At 52.2% G+C, this 19,458-nt stretch overlaps 5 protein-coding genes across 5 annotated transcripts; 2 read left to right on the top strand and 3 right to left on the bottom strand.

Moving 5' to 3' along the window:
* Positions 1–139: 139 nt before the first annotated feature.
* On the bottom strand, positions 140–1,669 carry CI109_102104 (uncharacterized protein; the record flags this gene model as incomplete). The annotated part of the gene is made up of 6 exons (XM_065967084.1): positions 140–195; positions 268–445; positions 511–797; positions 864–1,139; positions 1,207–1,488; positions 1,630–1,669. 6 exons carry the CDS (start codon positions 1,667–1,669, stop codon positions 140–142), a joined length of 1,119 nt encoding a protein of 372 aa, XP_065823156.1.
* Positions 1,670–2,600: 931 nt separating this feature from the next.
* On the bottom strand, positions 2,601–6,557 carry CI109_102103 (carbamoyl-phosphate synthase arginine-specific large chain; the record flags this gene model as incomplete). The annotated part of the gene is made up of 10 exons (XM_032006997.1): positions 2,601–3,089; positions 3,142–3,203; positions 3,254–3,372; positions 3,426–4,122; positions 4,170–5,155; positions 5,203–5,276; positions 5,323–5,490; positions 5,546–5,805; positions 5,856–6,179; positions 6,257–6,557. 10 exons carry the CDS (start codon positions 6,555–6,557, stop codon positions 2,601–2,603), a joined length of 3,480 nt encoding a protein of 1,159 aa, XP_031858778.1.
* Positions 6,558–7,293: 736 nt separating this feature from the next.
* Positions 7,294–14,417, top strand: CI109_102102 (uncharacterized protein; the record flags this gene model as incomplete). Its single annotated transcript, XM_032006996.1, has 20 exons — positions 7,294–9,132; positions 9,186–10,004; positions 10,054–10,355; positions 10,405–10,468; positions 10,528–10,833; positions 10,939–11,223; positions 11,280–11,406; positions 11,465–11,544; positions 11,604–11,909; positions 11,967–12,081; positions 12,136–12,299; positions 12,351–12,512; positions 12,577–12,794; positions 12,881–13,026; positions 13,086–13,107; positions 13,169–13,345; positions 13,427–13,474; positions 13,661–13,768; positions 13,837–13,954; positions 14,028–14,417. 20 exons carry the CDS (start codon positions 7,294–7,296, stop codon positions 14,415–14,417), a joined length of 5,796 nt encoding a protein of 1,931 aa, XP_031858777.1.
* A 549-nt stretch (positions 14,418–14,966) lies between these two features.
* Positions 14,967–15,795, bottom strand: CI109_102101 (uncharacterized protein; the record flags this gene model as incomplete). Its single annotated transcript, XM_032006995.1, has 4 exons — positions 14,967–15,211; positions 15,267–15,501; positions 15,562–15,669; positions 15,730–15,795. 4 exons carry the CDS (start codon positions 15,793–15,795, stop codon positions 14,967–14,969), a joined length of 654 nt encoding a protein of 217 aa, XP_031858776.1.
* Positions 15,796–17,187: 1,392 nt separating this feature from the next.
* CI109_102100 (uncharacterized protein) lies at positions 17,188–19,316 on the top strand (the record flags this gene model as incomplete). The annotated part of the gene is made up of 3 exons (XM_032006994.1): positions 17,188–18,702; positions 18,762–18,835; positions 18,887–19,316. The coding sequence occupies 3 exons, from the start codon at positions 17,188–17,190 to the stop codon at positions 19,314–19,316; spliced, it is 2,019 nt and encodes a 672-aa protein (XP_031858775.1).
* Positions 19,317–19,458: the final 142 nt, after the last annotated feature.

Here is a 19,458-nt window from a genome sequence, read left to right as displayed (position 1 = left end):
CGGCCATGAAGGAAAGCGAGCAGGAATGAGGGGGAGTTTGGAACGGAATTGTTGAGAAAAGGGAGAACAGACAGTCAAAAAGCTAATGAACCAAGTCTTCTCCTCCTTTTCTTGTCCCAGACATTCTCTCTCCTATGACTTAAGCGCCCAAAGCGGGGAACGCAGTGGTGTCGTTGGCGTTGATAGCGGGGGCGGCTGATCGAGCACCACCTCGGGCACCACCACGAGCACCACCGGCACCAGCACCACCTCGAGGACCACCTCGACCGGCACCGCCACGGGCACCACCTCGTCCACCTCGAGGTCCACCTCGGGAAGAACCTTGACGGTCATCACGGTCGGTTCGGGGAGGTCGAGAACCGGCGGGAGCAGCGAATTGACCATCGAACTCGATGTAAACCTTCTCCTTCTTTGGGGCCTTGGTCTTGGCAGTCTCGCCAGACTTCTACAGTAAGCAAACAATCACTGTCAGCACTATACTTTCACCGAAAAGGAGAATCCTTGACCCACCTTGCCGGCACCGGAGAAGAACTCGTCCAAAGCCTCTCGGACGAAAGCCTTGCCCTCAACTTCGGTAGAGACCTCTCGGACCTGCTTCTTGCCAAGGGCGGCAAGGTCAAGAGCGGCTTGAGCCTTCTCGGCGAGGTACTCCTCGTATGACTTGGTGACCTCCTCGGGCTCCTCGGGCTCGACGGGGGCGGCAGCCTCCTCGGCAGCGGGGGCCTCCTCACCCTCGACGGCGGGGGTTCCGGGAGCGGCCTCCTCGACTTGAGCGTCCTTCTCACCCTCAACCTCGTCTATAGCCGTCCACAAAGAATCAGTACCAAGTCTCGCGAACAAAGATCAATAAAACTATTACACACCCTTCAACTCGGCCGCGCCGGTGTTGGCACCCCAACCATGCTCAACCTTCTTCTGAGAGTCGGTACCACCGTTCTGGTTTCTCCTCTCGAACTGTCGTCTCTCGCCAGCCTGGGCGGGGACCTTTCCGCCCTTGTAGTGACCGGAACCGTACGAAGAGTGACCACCGGAGGTGACAGTTCGGGAAGCGTTGGCGCCACCTCGAGCGGGTCGGGTACCTCGGGGACCCTTGGTGTGGGCGTCTCGGACGGAACCCTGGTTACCCTTCCTGGATGGGGCTGATGACGGAGACACACCAAACATCAGCAAGTGTGACAGCAATATGTAGATAAAGGGTTGACTCACGAAGTCGTTCACCATCGAAACCACCGGGGGTCTCGGTACCCTCGGCATTTCCATCACCGGAAACGGGACCAGAGTTTCTCAACTCGTTACCATCTCGGTAGACGTTCCTGGGTGCACCTCGAGAAGGGTAAGAACCACCTCGGGCACCACCTCGAGCGGCACCGCCACGGGGGGCAGCACCGGGGACGTTTCGCGCAGGTGCGGCGGGAGTAGCGCTGGTCTCGGTCTTTTTGGGAGCGGCAGCAGCGGTTTTGGCGGGAGCGGGGGACTCGTCTCCGTCGTCTAGCAGTGAAGTAGACTATCAGCTCTAGCCAATATGGAGTGATAGACTTTGCTTATCACGAGGAGACAAGGTAGACGAGGTGACCAAGCGACGACGAGGGTCGACGACTTGCACCCTCCTAGATTTGAATGCCAACTCACCACCAAGAAGGTCGAAGATGTTCTTCGACACGACCGACATTATGAATGTAGTTTTTTGAAAACTCCTCTTAAGCGCCCTTTGGCGTTCTTCTGGAGCTGTTGGGTGTGGGGAATATATCGGTAGGCGGGTACGTGGGCGACAGTAGGGAGTTGAGGTGATGAATGAACTAGATCAGCATAGATTCCCTTCTCTCTTTGCTATCCTCTTATCTTCCATCTCCTTCCTCCCTCTTCCGTTCCGTTCCGTTTCTTCTCCACCATATTCTCTTCACTCTCGTTCTCCATGTTGATTTCGTAGACGATAGACTACTCAAACTCACCTTGCTCTGTGAAATTATTTATCGACTAGTCGATATGAAGAAATCGTGAAAAGGGTTATTATCACAAAAGTGTGAATTGAGTCGATAGGGCAGTGACGGTGTGAGGAGGGGGGTACGGGAGTGAGGCAGGCGGTAGAGTGAGAGTGAGAGTGAGTGTGCAGTGTGCAGTGCAGTGTGCAGCGTAGGATCCCACCGCAGAGTGAGAGTGAGTGAGTGAGTGGGAGTGTGAGTGCATGCTCACTGTCTGACAGTGTACCCGAGTCTAGACGCAAGCAGCTCGTCACACACCGCACACCTCTCACTCACTCACCGCTCTCACCCAAACCGTACAAACCACCGTACGAGGGGAAAAGGAAATTTCGGTGAGACATAAAACGCCGATAAAACGGAGTTTGGTGGCATAACAACGTGGCACTTTGCCAACCATGACTCATACAGTGGGCATAGTAATGACTCACGCCTCTCGGCATAGCTAGCGCTCGTGGATACAGCATATATGCATTGATACTCTTCTGATGTATCGTCATCGCTACCCTCCCTACTGATCTACCCACCGGGGTATAACACATGTAAATGACAGAGAATAAATGAAATCTAAATAATGATGGTAAAACTTGGACAAAGGGAGAGAGGTGTTTTGTGAAACGAAACCTAATAAGCCCTCTCCTCGCCAACAAAGTCCCTCCATGATTTGACTTCGGGAGGGTTCAATCCCTCCACATAAGGTAATGGTGATTGGTGGAACTTCTTTTGAAGTGTCTCAGTGAACAAGACGGCGAGTTTGGCATTGTTGATAAGGGGAATACCAAAGTCGACGGCCGCTCGTCGAGATGCGTAATCGGCATCGGCGGTCGTGGCGGCCCTCGATCGACTGACGTTGATCACACACGAGATCTCGTTGTCTTCCAAAACCTCCCTGAGCTTTCTCTTGTCCTTGACGGGGACGATGATCTTCTTGATGGAAAGGTATGGTTGGTCGTTGACGAATTGCTCAACAGCAGTGTCGTAGGTGTAAAGCTTGAAGCCGAGAGAAAGGAGGTTGGAGGCAATGACGGGCATCTCTGCTCGAGAGATATCACCGCCGAGAAGGATACCAGAGTTCTTCTTGGGGAGTTTGAAACCGTTGACAGAGAGGAGAGCCTAACATACATCATCAGCAAAGTGCCACACGAAAGTCTGCGAATACACTTACAGCCCAGTACGCCTCGTGGATGTCCTTACCGAACGAAGCGACTTCACCAGTCGAGGCCATCTCTGCAACGTTTGTCAGCACTTTCCCAGCTATTCAGTCAAAATACACTCACCAACACCCAAGAAGGGGTCCGCACCGGGCAATCGAGTCCATGAGAATTGAGGAACCTTGATGGCAACGTAATCCCTCTGCTCCTTCATCAAGTCGACAGGCTCGGGAACGTTCTCGTCCCTATGTCCGTCATGTCAGCAGATGCCTATATCGTCCTGCACTCGCCTACTCACATGATAGCAGCAGTGGCGACGTCGATAAAGTTCTTGCCCAAGACCTTGCTGACGAAGGGGAAAGACCTCGAAGCACGCAAGTTACACTCGATAACCTTGAGCTCGGCATCTTGACCGTCGACCTCGGGCTTCCTGATAATTTGCATGTTGAAGGGACCAGAGATGTTGAAAGCCTTTGCGACCTTCTCGGCGATCTCCTTGAGTCTGCCGAGGTCCTTCTCGTGCAAGGAGAAGGGAGGGAGGACAAGAGTAGCATCACCAGAGTGAACACCGGCGTTCTCGACGTGCTCTGAGACGGCGTGGATGAGGAGTTTACCCTTGTGGGCGACAGCGTCGATGTCGATTTCTTGAGCGTTGTCAATGAATTGGGAGATAACGACAGGGTGGAGAGGAGAAACATCGGCAGCGGCGGAGAGCTTGCCTTCGAGTTCAGCCTCGTCCCAAACGACGTTCATGGCGGCACCGGAAAGAACGTAGGAAGGTCGGATCAGGACAGGGTAGCCGACCTTGTTGGCGAACTCCTTGGCAGAGTCAAGGGAAGTAGCCTCGGTCCATGCAGGCTGGTCGACACCGACAGAGTCGAGGATAGACGAGAACTTGTGACGGTCCTCGGCGTTGTCGATCTGCTCGGGGTCAGTACCGAGGACATTGACACCGGTGTGCTTGAGTCGGAGAGCAATGTTTTGAGGTAATTGACCTATAGAGAGTCAGCCTAGATCATGACGAAGAAATCAAATGGCTCACCTCCAACGCTGACAACGACACCGTCGGCACCCTCAAGCTCGTAAATGTCCATCACTCGCTCCCAGCTGAGCTCCTCAAAGTACAATCGGTCGGCCTCGTCGAAATCGGTCGAAACAGTCTCAGGGTTGTAGTTGATCATGATGGTCTTCTTGCCCATTGATCGGATGGCCCTGGAACAAGTGACAGCGCACCAATCGAACTCCACGGAGGAACCAATTCGGTAGACACCGGAACCGAGAACCATGGTACCATGCTCGTCAAACTCGAGATCGTGAGTGGAGGCGTTGTAGGTGGTGTAGAGGTAGTTAGTGTAAGCAGGGAATTCAGCAGCGAGGGTGTCGATCCGCTTGACGAAGGGAGTGACACCGAACGCCTTTCGGGCAGCTCGAACCTCATCCTCGGACCTCTTAACGAGTTTCGAGATGTGAAGGTCGGAGAAACCAGTCTTCTTGGCGGTAGTGAACATCTGCTTGTCGATCTGCTCGAAGGGAGTGTTCTGGAGAGTCTTGTAGACGTTGACAATGTTCTCGAGCTTGTACAAGAACCACTTGTCGATCTTGGTCAACTCGTGAATGTCATCGACGGTGTAGTCGAGGTTGAGCATACCGTGAGCGATGGCAAACAATCGACGATCGTTGTTCTCGGTCAAAGCGGTCTTCATGTCCTCGGGCTTCCAGTAGGCATCGAAGCCGTGGAAGTTGGGGTCGACCTGTCGGATAGCCTTCTGCAAAGACTCCTCGAAGGTTCGACCAATGGCCATGACTTCACCGACCGATTTCATGGCGGAGCCAACGTTTCGCTCGACGTGTTGGAATTTGGCCAAATCCCACTTGGGGATCTTGGTGACGATGTAGTCGAGAGAAGGCTCGAAACAAGCAGTGGTGGTCTTGGTGACGGCGTTGGGCAATTCGGGGAGAGTGTGACCAAGAGCGATCTTGGCGGCGGTGTAAGCGAGGGGGTAACCGGTTGCTTTGGAAGCCAAGGCACTGCATGGTGCGTCAGCACAGCACTGACTATGCAGAGATAGACTCACCTGGATCGACTGAGACGAGCGTTCATCTCGATGACTCGGTAGTCTCGGCTGACGGGGTCGAGAGCGTATTGGACCTGCAAGGAGTGAGCTTGGAACGGGTGGTGACAAAATCAGACTTACGTTACATTCACCGACCACACCGACGTGTCGGACGATCTTGATGGCAGCGCTTCGGAGCATGTGGTACTCGTCGTCGGTCAACGTTTGTGAGGGGGCAATGACAATAGAGTCACCGGTGTGTGTACCGAGAGGATCAAAGTTCTCCATGTTACAGCAGATGATGGTGTTCTAGCAGAAATATCAGGTCAGCGCGGTTTGACTTTAGGTGGACCTAGACACCCACATCGGCAGCATCTCGGACGACCTCGTACTCGAGCTCTTTCCAGCCCTTCAAACTCTTCTCAATCAAGACCTGAGGACTGAGGGACAAACTCTTCGCAGCGAGATTTCGGAGTTCCTCTTCGTCGTGAGCGAAACCGGAACCGAGACCACCGAGAGAGAAAGCGGAACGGAGAATGATAGGGTATCCAATCTCCTTGGCAGCGTCAAGAGCGGCCTGGATAGTGGACACGGCAGTGGATTGGGCCGCGGGGATGTCAATCTCTGTGCGGGATGTTAGCGCCAGCCAACATAGAAATTTGGCAATCACATACCGTTCAACGCTTGGACGAACAAATCTCGGTCCTCTGAGACCTCAAGAGTCCTGATAGGGGTACCGAGAACCTTGACACCTAGTCTCTCCAAAACACCCATCTTGTCAAGCTGGATACCAACGTTCAACGCCGATTGACCACCGAAGGTCAAGAGGATACCATCCGGTCGCTCCTTTTCGAGAACGTACGCGACATAGTCGGGTGTGACGGGGAGGAAGTAGACCTCGTTGGCGAGATGGTGAGAAGTTTGGATAGTGGCAATGTTAGGGTTGATGAGGATGGTGTCGATGTTAGATTCTCGGAGGGCTTTGATAGCTTGTGAACCTGTACATGAAGATGGAGGTCAGTGAGTGCTCACCAGTTTACTGTCCTCTACGCGCTGAAGGAATGAAAACACTGACCAGAATAGTCAAACTCTCCCGCTTGACCGATACTCAAACCACCACTACCTACGACCAAGACCTTCTTCACATCAGGCTTTTCCAACTTTGGCAAAACCTTTGCCGATATCCGCCTGGCCAACTCTGACGGTGAGTTGAGGGTTGGTTCCCCGTCGACCTGGCCGAAAGAGCCGACAGCAGGAGCAGCGACAGCATATGATCGGGATTGGGTTGGAACTCGCCTGGCTGTGAGGCCGGGGAGTGTACGGAGGGGACGAAGGGGAAGGGCGGCCGAACGATAGAGGGGGACTGAGCGAAGCATGATGGGCAACTGATTCCTCCCAAGATTGGGAAGGTAGAAGTCGTGTGGATATAAAGGGTGAAGCTGACTAGCCCTGGTCAGGTAGAGGAGGGAGAGAGCCCTTTTCGAGAGGGAGAGAAGGTGGTTTGGGTTTGCTTTGAAGAGTGAGTAAGAGGATGTTCCCCAAATACAAAAAAGCGAAGATAAGTGCTGTTTGACTCGTCTCGAAGTGGTCGAAAATCCAAAACCTGCCACGTGTTCAGGGTCCCGTTATCGCATAAAGTCGTTAATAATGATCGAGCACTGAAAGTGATACGCAGTCGCCATGACGTGGATATAATCTGTGATATTGTTTGTTATTGTTGGCGGAGGATGCCGTAGCATTAGTAGTGATCTCCTGAACGCTGTGCGGGGACCGGTTATGGATGGAGGTAAAGTCATGTCAATTGTTGATGATCCTAATGTAGCAACTATACTCACACTTCACTCGCTCCTACCCTTCTCTCAACCGAACATAGACAATCTCACAGGGGAGGAGCTATTACACAAATTCACCACACATACACCTGCCGATAATGCTTGGCCGTCAGAGACGAGCCGACTAGGATTATCCCGTCACTTCGCATCCAGCTGGACCGAACACTCTGCCAAGTATTCGCATCGATCGTCCAGTGAGGCACCAGCATCCTGTAATATCGGTTGAGTCACTCGAGCACCTTATACTGGGCAGAGCAACCACTTGGGATACCTCTCCGCCATGTCACAACAATACTCCGACTCATCCTACGCTTCGTCTCAGCCTCCCTATTCGCCGGCCACTCCCGATCGACGACGAGGTGTAATTTCACCACAACTCCCACCAGGCGCTATAGACCCTTCTGCTCCACCAGGTCTCAGTCATAGCCTCAGTAATGTGGGCTATACCTCCTCACCACCTCTACCTCGACTGCCGAGCGAACGGTTAGACGAATTTGGTCATTCAGCCCCACCCCTACCGCCACTGCGCACAGTCTCCTCTTCGTCAGCTCGCAGACCACTTCCAACCCAACCTACACCTCCTTCCCTTGCGTCGAATCATCCTTCTCTACATCGGACACCTCCGGCCGTCACTCCTCTCACACCAGGCTCGGGTAGTGTTGGACATTCTGGTCGAAGGGCTCTTCCCACTCCGCCTTCCTTGACCAATCGAACTTCCTCGTCCCGGTTAGCCGACCCTTCTCCACCTCTCCCTCAACCTCGAACCGTTTCTAGATCCCTTCCAGTCCCTCCTCCCGGCCCCCGAAGCCGTACAGTGTCCGCATCCAGTGCCTTTGCGGAACCTCAAGGACCTCCACCTCCACCCCCTCCTCGACCTCAGCAAGCTTACAGCCCGTTGACCAACTTCGCCCCGGCTGCACAGAACGACAGAGCTGCTCCTCTTGGGTTGGGTCACCCATCCGGGAGATTATCGGATTTGAAGTATGGAGGATACCAAGACTCCCCCAACAACGTATCCCCTTCACCTCAGCCTGCTACCGGCGGTTACTTCGATTCACCACGCGGACCTTCTCGAGCTCCCTCACAATCACAATCTGTCGCAGGATCATCATCGTCGGGGTACATCTCTCGTAGCACCTCACAGTCAACGCGAGAATCGTCTGTTGAGACCGGAGCTACTAGCGTTGTGGATAGCAGCATTGATCACGATTCTTGGCTGCCTATTCTGGAACGGTTTGGCGATTTGACTACGGTCAATGAATCCGACATCCTCCAGCCGCCAGATACCGGCACTTTCGGTCTGAACTTCTCACCCTCCTCAGATGCGGTCAACGGAAGAGGCACACCCACGCAGAAAGATTGGTTCACAGGACCGCCAAGTCTTGGTAAGTTGGAAGGAAAGGGGAATAGAGAACGTGCGGAGAGTGGAGCTACTGCGATGCCTGGAACGCCTACAGGCGGCGATGAAAGATTCGCCAAGCAAGGTGGTCTCTTGGATGCGCCCTTCGAGTCTTCGCAACAGGCCAGAACTCCGACCAACGAGCCGCCGAGCGTATCATTCCCGGCACATCCAACAAGTCCACAGATGGAGGAGGGGACATGGAGTAGTGGGGATACCGTCCCCGGGACACTCAATCGCGAGAATTCAGAACGAAGTCAGGTTACGAATTACAGCACACAGAGCAGTTACCCAGATTCCAGATCGATTTCCTCGACCGGAACACCTGATCACCAGCCCCAACGGCAAGCTTCCTTCGCATCGTGTTTACATCCCCGTGCCATCATCTCGCTCGATCGACGTTCGACCACAGATCTCTCCCCGTCGTGGACACAGCAGACGCAACAACCTTCCCATTGGGTTGAGCGGAAGCTGCAGATCCACCAGAGCCGACGGGACGAGCTGGATGACGATTCGATGCATGGGCCGAGTGGATGGGAAGAGGAGGAGGAAGAATGGGCTGAAGAAGAAGAGGAGGAGTTGGATGTGGATGAGGGGAAGTTCTTCCAGCCGGCATTCCTGAGCGAAATGGCACTGCAGCTGAGAGACAAGGTGGAGAGGCAAAGGCTTATCAAGACGGGGATAGCCTGGGTAGGCAGTTTTACCGGGAAGGATATTGTGGTGAGTCAAGTGTTACTCTTGAAAGTGGTGAAAGCTAAGAACAAGCAAAACAGACCACCATTCAAGGTCTTCTGCCCGCCTACACCCGCAATTCGCCGTCCGACCGTCGATTCGCGCTCATCCTTGCTCAGTCGTTGCAGAATCAACTTTGGTTTGTCGAAGTCGATTGGGATATCAAACCCCTTCGGGATTCGTCCGACGACGTTTTTCGATTCATGGGCGAGATGGAGGGAATGGGTTCTGGCGGAGACGCTCTGACGACGGAGCTGCCGAAAGGACTGATGTCCATGGCGACGAGATGTTATTCGCCATCCTGCACTAGCGATCAAAGGTGTTACAGTCCTCGATGTCCTTACAGAACCAACCCGGATACTTTCCTACCGAGAATGATGGATACTCCCTTGCCTACACCTGCGAGTGTTCGACAACATGAGGACTGGAAGGAAGATGTGGATCCGTTGATCCTTCGGGATTTGGATCAACATCAGATGGCACGACAGAATGTCATACGTCAAGCTCTGACATCGGAAATAGCATACGAAGCGGATCTCACAGCGATGGAAAAATTGTTCATTGACCCGCTGAGACAATCCGATCCCCCTCTCATACCCGATAGCTATCGACGCGAGCGATTCATTCACGAGGTCTTCAACAACGCCTTGCAATTGCGAGAAGCATGTAGACGGTTGATAGAGGAGTTCACGATCAGGATGAGGGAACAGCCGATCATCCTTTCTGTGGGAGACTTGTTCTTGCAAGCAGCGACGGAGTTTAGGAATATCTATCCCGAGTACACGGGAAGGTTACCTCAGGCGGAGGCGGCGTTAACGAAGGAGATGGACGAGAATACTGAGTTCCGACTCTTTATCGAGGTAAGTTCAACATCTCTGCGACTCAAAGCAAAACTGACATCAATCGCAGCGCATCGTGAGGGAGAACGACAAACGAAGGGATATCAAATATCTCATCACGCGCCCTTCGACCCAACTTCAGAGGTATCCAGCAGTACTCGAGGGTATTCTCAACGCAACCGACCATGATGATCCAGATCGCGAGTTCCTCTACCAGGCTTTACAAAGTATCCAGAACATCTCCTCTTTGTCGCAGCTCAAACTCTTCCACGCAAGTAAAGGTCGAGGACCAGCTGGGAAACTGCAGTGGTACGATCTTGTACCGGAAGAGCAAAGAGCCGCAATTGAGAAGAAGGAACAGAAAAGACAGATGTGAGCTAAAAGATCTTGTCTTGATCGCCTTAGCTGACCATGGTCTCAGGCAAATCTGGGAGCTGATACAGGGAGAGATGGAGTACGTCGCGGATCTAGAGACCATCGAAACGGTATGTTTCTGCCCTGTGAGGGTGACCGCGGATTTCAGCTGATATACACGTCACCGTAGCTCTTCGTGAACGGCCTTCGAATGTCAGACCCAGCAGTCATCGACCGAAACCGCCTCGACGTGTTCCTCGACGAAGCGTTCCACAACTACCGCTCACTCCTCGAAGTCCATTCGAGATTGCTTGAAAATCTCCAATTCCGACAACTGGAACAACATCCGAATGTCGGGATTATCTCAGATCTAATCTTTGATGCTGCGCTGAATTGGCAAGAGGCGTATATGGAGTATGTGACGCATTATCCGATAGCCAAGGCAAAGGTACAGGAAGAAGAGGCGAGGAATCCGAAGTTCGCGGCGTTCCTACAGGTGAGTTACGGACCCTATAGCTGCGGTCAGAAGGAATGCACATTGCCTGCATTTGTCCGCGGTGATGTGGGATCAGGACGTACGATGTTGACAACACCCTTTTAGACCTGCCTGAAAGACCCCTCATCCAATCGACAGGATGTCTACCACTTCATCAACCGACCTATCCCCCGATTATTGCGATACAACCTCTTGCTCGCTGACATTCTCAAGTCGCTGAAAGAAGTTGGACCGCCTGATCATCCTGACATAGAGCAGATCCCCCAAGTCATGGAGGTGATCACGGATCTAGGCAAAGCGACGCAGAAGGGAGTCGCGGTGAATGAGTCGAAAGTGGAGTTGTGGGGATTCCAACATACTCTTGACGGCAGTCGATTTGGACCGCGAATGGTAAGTGCTTCTCACGGTATTGTCGAGTGACAAGGCTGATTTGTATGGCGATATAGGTGAAGGATCTGGATCTTGCCAATCCGATGAGGGAGTTGATACATAAGGGCAAGGTGTTCAGACAGCCTGAAGGATCTATTGGTGGTAGCTGGACCGAGTTGATCGTGCTTCTGTTTGATCATTACCGTGAGTGGAGAAGCGATTTGCCGCGCAAGCAACCCGGTCCAGCTGACCCCGTGCCAAGTCGTCCTTGCCAAACCTGAGCGCGCGTCGAGATCTTCTCGAAGGGAGACGAGACAGGTTCGATACATCATCAACCGTCGAGTGAGTCTGCTGCTCGTACGATCTGTCAGCGACTTGTATTAGACTGGCACCATTTGTAGCCAATCCCACTCGAGCTCCTGTCTCTTGGACACTTCTCCGATGCTCCACGACAACGTGGTGGTGGCCGACTGTTTGGGGTTGGCGGTGGTGGCGCATCGACCTATGATCCCGTGATGGATGGCGGTACCGACCCATCACAAGCGGATAATAGGACAGTCTACCCATTCAGTATCTCTTTCATCGGCCAAGGACAGTTGGGAGGGAGCTATACTCTCTGGGCTGACTCGGCAGGAGCGAGGGAAGAGTGGAAGGAGAAGTTGCAACATGCCAAGGTGTTGAGGAATGAAGTCAACGACGCAGGCAAGGTGAGCGCACAATATAGGTTTGGGTTCGCCGGTCCACATGCTCACTCTCCGTGTCAGGTATTCGAGATGAACCCGCTCAGTGTCGATACGTTCTTTATGGCGGCAAACTACGCTATGCCTAGAGACAAGGACGATACATTTACTGGCAGAGTCACCTGCAGTTGTCCATTCGGTGCGTCGTTTGCTGCGCCTTTCACAACCGATACTGATCAGTCTGCTATTGTAGTGACGCAAGACAACCGAAAGCTCGTTGCGGTAGGATGCCAAGAAGGCGTCTGGATTGGCGTGCGTAGTGATCCAAAGTCTTTGAGAAAGGTGCTACACGTGAAAGCGGTCATGAACGTGGCTGTGCTGGAGGAGTTCTCGATGTTCTTGGTGCTTGCGGAAAAGGTGTGTGGTCTTAGTTGGACTTTGACGTACACGCTGACCATGTTGGTCTAGTCTCTCTTCGCATACCACTTGGAAGCGTTGGTACCATCCGCCGGCCAAAGACCTATCAAGACTGCTCCTGAGCGAGTCTCCATACCACGAGAAGAGATTTCATTCTTCACCGTTGGTCGACTGGATGGTCGAACCCTTGTGGTTACAATGAAGAAGGAGACGGTGAGCTGTCCTCAGTATGCGATAGCCGTTTATAGGAAAAGCTGACAAACTCTCTTTGTCTCAGACACAATCTGTTTTCCGGATACTCGAACCTGTGCTGAACCGATCGACGGAAGATAATAACAGACAACGACGACCATTCGGTTTCTTGGGCAAAACGTCGGACTGGTTCAGACCTTACAAGATGTTCTACCTTCCTGCGGAAGTGTACGGTCTCCACTTCCTGAAGCATAAGATGGCGATTGTTTGTTCAAAGGGGTTCGAAATCATGGATCTTACCGAGTGAGTTTGATCCACACATGGGAGTTCAGCTTGTTTGATTCCCGCATGGTCAGTATGGAGGAGTAAGCTGACTCTCTCTTGTGTAGTCTCAAGGGAGGAAGTATCCCAATATTCGATCCGGCCAAAACGAGAGAAAAGCCCATGCTCTCCGAACTGGAAAGGAAGTGTCAGGCCGGAAAACCAATCGGCATGTTCAGGTCTACCGAGACTGAATTCCTGCTTTGTTATGATAGTGAGTGTGTAGTGTAATCTCATACGATGCAGTACTGATTATTGCTTCAACATCGACAGCTTTCGGTCTATATGTTGATCGGTGAGTTCCTCCATCTCCATCAATGCATGTTAGCACAATCGCTGATATTTATCTATCGTAGTCACGGTGAACCTAATCGCGATCGTCGTGCAATCGAATGGGAAGGCCGACCCGATAGTATCGCCTTCCATCCGCCATACTTGCTGTTGATCTCTGCACCATTCATCGAGATAAGACATATCGACACGGCGAGATTGTTGCAGATTTACACGGGTAGTGATATCCGGTTAACTTGGGAGTGAGTGGATAAAGAGAACGCTCGGTCATCGAGCGCGAATTCCACGGAAGCCGCATATGCTAACTTTTGTGATTGTTGCAGTGGATCGGGTGGACAGAAGAACCCGCCTATTGAAAATCCAGGAAAAAAGTGAGTTCTCGTCTATCCTCCTTCCGGTCACCTCAGAACGCTCGGCTCTGTTGCTCCGACTCACAGCCCACCTCCACTCACCCCTCTCGCTCTCCTTACATATCCTTCTACTCCATTTACTGTCGTGCCCTACCCCATACGGACTTCATTGAGAGAATCATGTAATTGACATCGCATCATCCCCAGTGGATATGGCGAAGAGACCAAGATCCAAGAACCGCAGATCCATATCTGTCAACGAGCACAGGATCTCAAACCCACCGGTAGAGGAGTCCAAGGTATCGGTCAGGCTGTGTGAGTGTCTACTGTGTCATCTATCGTGCCGCGAGAGCACGAGCTAATATTGAGTTATGTTCGTGTAGGTACGAGCTCAGTCCGACATTGTTGCTCAATAATCCGTTGATGAACCCATTCAACACTCACGATTCAAACTACCTCCCTCCGCCACCATTGACGAGTCAACTAACACCTCAGATCAGAGTAAGTCGTCGATACCGTCCCAATGAGAAGAAGAACCAAAGCTGATGTGGAACCATCTGTTTCGCTGTTGTAGCAAGCCCGTCCACCATCTATCATGACCACTCATTCTGGAGAGATGTACCCCTCCGCTTCTCCTAATCCGAACTTTGGTCATAGTCGAAATAACAGCTACACAAACTCTCCGACCCCCGTCCCCGGTCCCGGATACGGTTATAACAATATCAGAGATAACGGTTATATATATCCCAATGGTAATGGGAATGGGAATGGGTTCACTGCATTTCCACAAGCACAACCTCACACTCAACAGACACTGGGGTATGGTGGACCGAATAACGGATATGGATACGGAGGTGGAAGAGGGAGTTCGTATAGTGGGAGCGTTAGCACGACAGGCGGAGGCGGTGGGGATGGGTGGGAAGGATATGATGAGAGAAGATGGGATCAAGGATCAGGTCATTGATGGACAGTCGAATCATCACAGTAGATCTGTGAATCGTGATTTGGGCCTGGGCCTAGGCCTGGGCCTGGGCGTATCTAGAGATTAGTTGTAATCTAAGATGTATCAGTAGATACATAACTTGGGCATATGCCCTTTCCGCTTAACTTATCGCGAGCGACCAGGAGCAGAGGTAGCCGCCCCTTCCCACACCCTCCCCCCTCCTTCCTAGAACTTTGGGTTGCGCTCCCATCCCACATTTCTCTCTACTCGTACTGCTCTCGCAAGCTAAAGGGGGAGATCATAGGTCTTTACGCTCCTTTCCCCCGTCAATTCTGGGAAAGACGTCAGGACAAGTGGCCAATGAACCATGTCGAGTTTGACCAATGATATGGTATTGAGTATCTATCAACATTGCTTCGATTCAATAGATCATCATGAACATATGTCATACATAACAAATAGAGACTACATCATATAAACGGTTTTACCCCCTTGCTTCTCATCTTCTTCTGCTTCTGCTTCTCTCCAATAATATAAACGACTGTATCTACTTCTTCATCACACTAACACTTAAAGAGTGGTCTCCTTGCCACCACCGACTCGGGGAGCACCCTCGTAGTACTGGTGGGTGTGGTCCTGGTCCTTGTGGGAGTGGGGACCGACGTGGTCCTTCTGCTTGAGGAAGTCGGCGTGAGAGATAGTAGGGAGAGTGGTGACCTCGTGAACGATAGGTGCGTCGTGGATCTTCTCGTGGACGGCAGCGGTGTGGTGAACAACGGTGGGTTGGATGGTCTCACGTTGGATGACGGGTTGGACTAGAAGACAAACGTCAGTTGATTGGTACATATAAGAAGGAGGGTTTACACTTACTGGTCTCGTGGATGTGGTGGTGCTCGTGCTCGTTGACGTGGGTACCGAGGTTGACGTTGGTCCTCTCGACATCGGCGACTCGCTGCTCGTTGGTGTGGAGAGTTCTTTGCTCTTGGAGCTTGGCCTGGTGCTCGGGTAGCATCTCCTCCTTGTGTTCTCGGATCACAGCCTCGCCGGTAGCGTTGACATGTTGAGTGTCAAGAGTTCGCTTGTCGGCAATGGGTTGGACTCGGTGCTAAGGCGGGGAAGTAACTATCAGTGACATGTACTGTGGAAGTTGCAAGGTGCGACTCACTTGGTGGTGGTGGATGTGCCTCTCTCGGTCGACGGCCTCGGCAACCTCGACTCGCTCAGTGGGCCTGACGTGCTCCTTGACAACCTCGGGGGCGACCTCAGAGCAGACCTAGAATCGAAGAGTCAGCAAACAAGTCATGATATTGGAGCTAAGATGTGTTGAGCTCACCTCTGTGGAGTCGGCTTGGTGAGAGCCCTTGATAAAGTCCTTGACGCCTTGAGTGATACCAGACATGATGATTGTTGTTTGTGTTGTTGGGTTGGGTTGGGGGAAAGTGAGAAAGTGTTGAAAGTGTTGTTGTGTTGTGTTTGTTGAGAAAGAGAAGAAAGAAGAAACGTCGTGGGTTTGATCAAGTGGATCGTATATAAACTGTGAGAAATGGGGGAGAAACAAGGGTTTGATTGAGATTGATCTCAAACGGTATGACGATGACGATGTGTTGAGGGAGAATGAATGGGATATGACGATATTGTGGCTCTCTGTTTCTTTGTTGCTTTTCCTCTGTTTGCTCTCAATGACAATTACGGCAACGTCATGTCATGTCATCTCAACTCATGCCTTTCTCGTTCACAGGCTCAGGCTTCGAGAACGCATGAGACAATACTCTGTGATAGATTAAGTTTAAGCACTCTGATTGGGTGGGGCGAACCTGCTGGAATTTCTGGACAGTCACTTTCACTCCCTCGATCGACGTCACTTGACCCTCCGGGCTCTCGTCTATGAATCAAGTTGGACCCTGTGAGTAGGGAGGGGAGCGATGAGTAGAATTGGAAAGTGAGCTGCGTAACATAGGAAAATGCCACACGTTCCATGTCATGGCAAGTATCACGCAAGAGGGAGTGCCTTAGCGAGTTTTACCTCAACCAGGGAGAGAGTGTGACGATCGAGCGAATGAGTGAGTGAGTGAGTGAGCCTTGTCGTTTGTTCTCTCAACGCCAGACGGAGAGGTGACGTCGGCCTTGTCGGTCTCTCTCTCCGTTTGTTGACACTACGATCCTGTTTTACGCAGCTCTGCACGGTGCACCCATGCATATTATTGACTTGGATAGGGTATAATTCCCATTATTATTATTGCTTTGTGGAGCTGTAGCTGTAGCGAGTACAGTAGCAAGTCAGTCAGTGGATTATTTTTGGATTATGACGACCTTTTGATTTTCTGTGAATGACGATTCGCGCAGGTAGTTGTGACCATCATCATCGTCCAAAAACCAACAACGTAATTTACGGGAATCTTTGATAGTGCACAGACAGTCAAAATATCGTGTCCCTGATCGACGTCACAAGTCTCTTGAGAGAATGCGGAGCCCTGACTTTTGTTCGTTCTCACCGTAGCACTGCACTGCATCATCATCATCATCATACTACTTCCTTGTCACTCACCGTCGGCCTATGCTTGTGTTTCTATGCTATACGCCGCTGACAGCACAGCAACTGGGCATACAATCGTACAATCGCCAGGACTAGTAGACAGTAACAAGGGAAAGCCTATACCACCTGCTATCACTATCATTATCGTTCAATCAGTCACTCAATTCGTGCTAAGGAGATAATCACACCCTACCTGGTTATCACTTTGCACCTCCCCTTATCGATCAACCGTTGACACTTGATCACTGATCATTCACCATGCCATCCCTCCTCTCAAAGTTCCGACATCGTAAAACCCCTTCCACCTCGTCTGCCAACTCATCGGCACCTCCCTCACCCACCTCCCCCGCTTCTCGACAACAGCAACAAGCCTCCCCAGTCCAGACTTCCTCGCCTACGTTCAGCAACAGTCACAATGCGGAGGCCCCAACGCCGACGAGACAAGGACGGTCGAAGCTAAACGAATCGGGTCCACCGCAACTCCCTCCCATCGGCGCTGCGTCCGGCTTCGGTGTCGGATCAGGAGGAGGACCCATTGATCGATCGGACGAAGATGTCGTTCTCATAGACAAAGCGTCACCTTCCTCAAGAGATGAGACAGGTCATCGAGCACCTTTTGTCGACGAATCCGAACGACCTGAACTACCTACCACTTCTTCCAACGTCAACAACCCTCCTCCATCTTCGTCGGCCCACACGCAGAACTTCACCTCGCCTTCCTCCCTCCTCTCTCACCAAGCTCCGGGTGCTGTACCAGGTTCGGCCGCCAAACCCCTTCCTCCTGTTCCAGAGACTCGATCGGCTGGTCAACACCTGTCAGCATTCCCTAACCCTCCTCACAACTCGGGCTTGAATGTTCCGGGACACGATGACGAGAACACCCCGCACGTCCCTCCTCGAAGTCCTGAACGCTCTTCCATCTCCGGTCTTCCCCGAGATGGACCGTCCCCTCCTCCTATGCCACATGTCACCAGCGTCAATCGAGGTGCCATCCTCGGATCGGGCGATGATCGACCTGGTATCGTACCTTCTTCTTCTCGACCCCCGCGATCCGACGAACAAGGCTTGCAAGGTGGTTTCGCTCACGTTGACAGCGTCCGTGCAGGCGAACACGAATCGCATGCTGGCCATAGGAACAGTGGTGGAAGAAGATCGGTCGATGTTCCACAAAGGGGTACGAGTCTTAACCCGCGCAGGGCGGCAAGATTAGGTCGTGGAAATTCGAGCGATAGCGATAGGTCGTCGTACAGCGATCAAGATAACGACGACTCTTTCCCACGCCAAGGTCAGACAGGCACTGGTGCTAATCAAGATTATGATTCGTCTTCCGTCGGTGGTGCCGCTGGACTTGTCAAACCATTCCAAGGTATTCAACTTTCGTCCGATAAACACCACAACAGCGCCCAGTCCCAGTCCCATGCTGGATACACACAAGCTAGGATGGACCTCTTACCGAAGATTGACCCGGAACTCACTCCGTCTAATTTTATCGCTGCTTATCTCGCTCGACTCGAAGTTGCATCGGGTTTCGCACCGGTGTCTTCTTCTTTGGACAAGTCGACGTATATTCCCGAGCCTCATAATCCCGTCTTGGAGGCAGAGAGATTGGCGATGGTGGAGAAGCTGTTGAATGAATCGTCGAGGAGAAGAGCAGAACGAGGTGTGATCAGTGAACAAGGCAGGAGCTGGTTCAGGAATGTAGGCTTGGAAGGGGCCATAAGTAAGCCTGATACCGTGGATGTGGAGACGCAGTGGTTGGAGCCGGTCGTCAAAGTGAGTTCCATCTCCACTTGATCTGATGAGTCGAGGCTGATGGTGTGGTGTTTTTGCAGGAGCTCATCATCCGAAAGGAGATCAACGAATACTGCATCGTCATCAACCGAGAGATTCACAAATACCACATCTAGTGAGTGGCGTGCAACGACGCTATTGCTGGCCCTGCTGACATCACTCACAGCCCCAAGATCCAACCCATCCACGACACAGACCCTATCAGACTCCCCACTCTCCATCGTATCTTCTCACCTACCACTGGAAAGTGGCACGAGGTTGAAGGTGATGCTGCGGCGATCGAGATCCTCGGACGAGAGACGTTCAACAACGGACCCAAGGCAGTGAGGGAAGTACGACGACCCGCTCTTCCAGGACTAGAACCTACAGGCGGGCAGAGAGGTGGTATCAGTGCGCTTAAACAGGGTGCGAAGAGGGTTCTTGGCGGTGGTTTGACAGGACGTATCCTTGAGAGGGAATACCCCGTGGGTGGAAAGGAGACAGATTGGAGAGTTGTCAGAAGACACCCCGAAGCGAGCCTCGGTTCTTCTCGTGCCAATGTTGATGGCAGTGCTTCCCGTGCTGCTGCCGGTCACCAAGTTGGTATGGCATTGTGACGTGTCTTTGGGAGTCAGTAGTAGCTTGTAGCCATAGTGTTTTCTCTAATGTCTTGTTCATGCAAATTGACCTGTATTGTAACTTGAGCACGAGCGGTTTGCGCGAGCGGTCCAAGTCGTACTGCCTGTGTAAACGTATGCA

Source organism: Kwoniella shandongensis, chromosome 4, assembly GCF_008629635.2.
Source record: "Kwoniella shandongensis chromosome 4, complete sequence".
Taxonomy (NCBI): domain Eukaryota; kingdom Fungi; phylum Basidiomycota; class Tremellomycetes; order Tremellales; family Cryptococcaceae; genus Kwoniella; species Kwoniella shandongensis.
This window is presented reverse-complemented; position numbering and strand designations above follow the sequence as displayed.